This window comes from Myotis davidii, unplaced genomic scaffold (genome assembly GCF_000327345.1).
Source record: "Myotis davidii unplaced genomic scaffold, ASM32734v1 scaffold168, whole genome shotgun sequence".
Classification (NCBI taxonomy): domain Eukaryota; kingdom Metazoa; phylum Chordata; class Mammalia; order Chiroptera; family Vespertilionidae; genus Myotis; species Myotis davidii.
In genome coordinates, this window is record NW_006383016.1 from 10,353,550 (window position 1) to 10,358,963 (window position 5,414).

Genomic DNA, 5,414 nt, shown 5'->3' on the forward strand with positions numbered 1-5,414 from the left:
TCTCTCTCTCTCTCTCTCTCTCTCTCTCTCCCTCTCTTTCTCTCTCTCTCTTTCTCTGGCATTATTAAGAACATATGTCTCAGGAGAATACTAAAGAAGCATTTCAGGGAACTTTCTTAATAATAAGCTTTACAGAATCAAAACCAATTTGGAAAAAAATACATTGAGAGCTGCTTCTTCACTTGTGTAGTCTTGTCTCTGTTGTGAGGAGATTAACAAGGAATTGGACAACTTGGTTTCTGTCATGTATGACAGAGCCTTTCAAACTTAAAGGGCGTGTGAATCGTGGGAGCAACTGATGAAAGTGCGGCTTCTGCTCAGCAGGGCTGGGTCTGTCCTAGACTCTGTTTCTGACAAGCTCCCAGGCTGTGTGTGTGCGGCTGGTTCATGGCTGAGCATTTCAGTAGAAAGGCTTTGGAAATGTGCACTCCTGCTGGGAAGAGCAGCTCATGTGGAGGCTGAATAAAGAGATTGGAAACTGGACAACATGAGCTACACGAAAAGTTGGATGCTTAGGATTTGGAGAGAGACACTATTCAGATAATCATAAGTATTTATGAGCTGCTGCTGAATTTGTGTCAGTGCCAGATTTCCAGGCATCTAACCCTCACATAAACATTTTCTTTACTGTAGTGTCACATCAGTGTCCATGGTTTCGTCTCCTACATGCCCACTCACATGGTCAGAAATGTCAAATCAGCAAGATGTGATAATTAGGAGTTCCACAACCTATAAAAACGTATATCTACTTTCATTTATATTTCCTTATATCCAGCTCAGTATCTCACCTTGTCCTCAGAAGCATAAAAAAAAACTTGGGATTTTTTTCTTTATCATTTGGCATAAACAATTCACTGCTCTTCTTTGGGGTCCAAGAGTTTCAGAGCATTGGGTAGCAAATAAGTGAGAAGGTATTCCTGATGTTAAAACATTACCATATACTTCTCATGGTTTGTGTCTAGTACGATAGCAATAAAATTGCAGTCAGGTATCAAAACAACACAACAGGTATAAATGTATAATTTCTAAATACATTACCTTTCTACATTATTACTATTATTATTGCAAAGCTCCAGGATAAGTTTCCATCTAACATTTTCTTTTTCCTCAAAATTTGCTTCACTAAATCCTGAATGGTTCCTTAATTAAGATTCCTTATTTAATATTTTGAGCAATTTTTAAAACCATTTTTAACCCTAGAAGTTTGAATTCTTTGAGAAACAGTGAAAATACAAGCAAGACCACAAATTTGTATGGAGCCAAAGCTTCTTTATACATGAATTTATTACTACAGTTATAATACAACTCACCTCTAGAGTCTATAGTTGATATTCAACCTCTGGATTATTTTTAATCCTATGATAGATTATGACAGGTGTGGCATTTATAGCTAATTACCCTAATAGCTAATATTTATTGGGTACTTATCATGTATGGACTTACTTTTAACTTCTCTACATGTCAAATATATGCTATTTGAAGAGTGGGGATTCCTGTTAAAACCCTCAAGGCAAACTTTTGACTCAGTCATCAAAGTTTTTCTTTTCTTATTACAGAATATAACCTATTTAGTACTCAGAGGTCTGCTATCAGAAATAGCTTTTAACATTTTTCCTTCATATGACATGTTTGTCTATAACTCAATAAGAATAAATAATTATTTTTAAATAAGTGACATATATGCAATATTTACATCTTTCCATGTTCAAGGTAATATCCATTTAGCAAGATGTTAGAAAAGATGTCATTTGACATGGATATTGAGTTCTCAGGATTCTAGTTAATTCCACTGGAAGCAAAGCCTCTTAACCAACTTTTTCTACTTTGCTGAGTTTCTAAATAATTGACTTATTTTTTAATTTCCAAGTTATAATTCTGAATATTGACAAGGACACATTTAATTTTAAAGGTATGCAGAATACATAAATAAGTTATAATTTTTAATGCAGTTGCATATTAACTAACATTAATCAAATTATTGTAGCATTTAAATATGTAAAGTACATTAAATTAAATACATGATTTATTATATTTAATCTTTTTAAGAGATTTTTTTTTAAATAAGCTATTTTTTATTCTTCTAGTTCCACCATTTAGTTTACATGTGGACGACATTCTGGGCCACACCTGGAGTCTTCAATAAGTTCTCTGTCTTATTTAAAGGACCAGGATGGGGACCAGGTAAACCAAGACTTGGACTGAGTGAAGAAATCCCCGAGGTAAGTAGAGTTCCTGGGTTTGATGATGGTGATGATTAGTCTCTTATAATGGGGTCTACAGCCAGCCTGTGTATATGCTGACTTCATGTAAAAGATGTTCTCTTAAACAGATGCAGCCTGGTGGTGTATAACTTAATGAGTGGACACCACCTAGGGGCCAATAAGAGGGGTGACTTCGCCCAGGCAGACACTGCTCTCTTCCCAGGGAGCATTGTTTAGGGCAGTGATGGCGAACCTTTTGAGCTCAGCGTGTCAGCATTTTGAAAAACCCTAACTTAACTCTGGTGCCGTGTCACATAGAGAAATTTTTTGATATTTGCAACCATAGTAAAACAAAGACTTATATTTTTGATATTTATTTTCTATATTTAAATGCCATTTAACAAAGAAAAATCAACCAAAAAAATGAGTTCGCGTGTCACGTCTGACACGCGTGTCATAGGTTCACCATCACTGGTAGGGGATGGAGCAGCAGAGGCGATTTTGAGACCCACCCAAATCCATGGCCAGGAGACATCGTGTAGTTCAGAAACCCATGCAGCTCGGTCACAGAATCCTATACACTGGAGATGGAGGGATCCTTAAAGATGAGTTAGTCTAGCCTTTATTTTGTTCATGAAAACCTGAGGTCTCCAGAATGGAAGGTCTAAAGTCACACCAAGATGTAGTTATTGGATTAGACCACAACATTATTCATTCTGTAGTAGAATAGAAACATTAAATACAGAAATCCCATTTTAAAACAAAAAATAAGCAAGGTCTAGAGATTTAAAACACTGGAAACCAAATGAAATATTCAGTTTTATTCTGGAATTCCTCTTAGAGACACGGAAAAGGAATGTCTTCCCAGTTATTCAGGATTTATATTGTTGTTCCTTATGAAAATAACTGCCATTAATGGTGATATAGAAACAAAAGAAATAGAAAACTGTTGATTTCAAAGATAACTATGAGTGTGAAATTTAGCTAGTATTTCAAGGAAATAAAATATTTCATATGGGTGTTATTCTTATTTTCAAAAATATCCTGATATAAGTAAGGTTGTTTTCTCATCTAGTTATGAAAGATTCTAGGTTGAAATTTCTCAGATCCTTTTGGTTATGTTCAGTCAATTATATAATAAGAGCTGACTTGATATAAGTGAAAATATTTTGCTTACTTCGGCTCCAAAAAGTCTAGTTAACTATGGTCTATTTGTTGTTGTTTTTTAAATAGATAACCTAAAGTTAATATTTTTTAAGTCATATTGTTGCTTAAATCTGAATTAAAAAATAGAATCATCGTGTTTCTTGGAAACTCTGTAGCTTGAGAAAGTTGTTTCTAATAGAGCAACATTTCCCTTTGAGGCATAATTATTTCCACTACCCAAAGTCACCTTCCATTTTCACTTTTGCTATACTTTCATGTACATATAATCATGGACATATTTTTCTATTTATATTTTCATATTTTCACGTTCATTTTGGTTATGTTTATCACCCGTACATATTGCCAAATCAATTCTTACTTTGTTCTACATAAGGCAGACTAAATCAGAATCAGAATACTGAAAAAAAAAACAAGTGTTCTAACTTTTATACTTTTTCTGTCTCATAAAATGAATGTTAGTCATTTTTTTTGTGCGTGTGTGTGTGGGAGGGGGTTGGGGGGGATAGCAAAACCTTTGATTTCTTTTTGCATATCTTCTCTTCATAGCCTGAATTTCAGTGAAAGGAATAAGCCAGGGAGTGATATCAGTGAAAGGCTTCTTCCTTGTCTTCCTAGGTTACCGGGGAGGAAGTTCCCTACTCATCGTCAGCGCCTTACCTATTGAAGATCTATGCAGTTGTACAGTTTGCTGTGATGCTGGTCTTTTATGAAGAGACCTTTGCAAATAAAGCTGTAAGTTTTGTCCATTTTAAATAGTATGATAAATTATGTCATTTTTTTGATAAAATATCTCACATTAAAACAGGTAAATTAATTCGTCTAGACTATTGAATATAAATTATATCCAAAGTGCTTCAGTATGGAATTTCCATCAAATGGTATACTATTGATCTAAATGACAAAGAGTAAGTAATTTGCCACAAATAAATTCCTCAGCATTTACAAAAAAAGTATTTTGGAAGTTAGAATGAAATGTTTGGGAAAATACTTTATATTAATGTTAATCTACTTACCTTCAATGAGAGCATACCCGGACACTTTGACATTAGAAAATTTTCAATGTGGGTTGACTTCACTTGTCTTCTTCTTTCTAAACATTCAGAATATTCAGGAAAACCAGAGCACAGGACCAGAGTTTAGAATCTGGAATCCAATCCAGGCATTACCACCTGGGGAGGTTTTTTATTTGTTGCGTATGTATGTGTGTGTGTTTGCCACATAAAAATACTCTTACTGCCTACAGTTTTTAGGAAACAAAAATAGCTAAATACACAGTACATTGTAAAAATATAAAAAGATAAATACAGAGGTATTTTTAAATGTGTATTGTTTTCTAGATTTATTTATATTAGTTTCTTCCTGAAAGGATTTACATTAGTTCAAAGAGGTACATAAATTATAGTAAGGTATCTAATTTGGAAGTAGGTGGACTTGAACATAGAATCACAGAAGAGTAAAAAATCAGTGTCTTTGACTTTGTTACCAGGAAAACATATATCTCATGAAATAACCTCACTAAGTCGGGAATTTTGACAGCTCTCTTGAGTCAAATAATGCCATCAGGAACTTTCTCATTCTTTCTTACAGCTCTGCTTTTCTCAGAATGCACATTCTCCTCCAGGTTTTCAGCCTACATGGTAGCAAGGAGGCTGTCAGGTCGCTCTAGCTTTCAGCACTGCCTCCCCAAAATTGCCAGAAGTGAAAGTTTTACAGTGCAGTCTGATGTGAAGGCTTGGTTCACCTGTGTATCACTGAACCAAGCAATGAGGTCAAGTGCGGGGGTCATTGGCCATTCAGTCTATGAATGGGAAGACAGGGTAAGCTCGATAGGATCCTCATTGACTGAGAGGAAGGATGGGATGGTTTGGAAGAAAAATTGAGATGGTAATAAATAGAAAAAGGGAAATAAATTGGAGTTGGCAAAAATAAATATTAGATTTCCATAAATCATTCTCACACAAAAATATGTGATTTGAACTTGTTTGAAAAAAAATATTCTTTAAACACTTATAAAAATGCATATATATATATATATATATATATATA

The 5,414-nt window shown here is 34.4% G+C and overlaps 1 protein-coding gene across 1 annotated transcript in view; it reads left to right on the forward strand.

Moving 5' to 3' along the window:
• Positions 1-5,414, forward strand: part of AGMO (alkylglycerol monooxygenase) — a 271,313-nt gene that overhangs the window by 134,060 nt on the left and 131,839 nt on the right. Inside the window, exons 9-10 of the mRNA XM_006779052.1 lie at positions 2,085-2,219; positions 3,984-4,100. Coding sequence (XP_006779115.1) covers positions 2,085-2,219; positions 3,984-4,100 — 252 coding nt within the window. The remainder of the gene's footprint in view (positions 1-2,084; positions 2,220-3,983; positions 4,101-5,414) is intronic.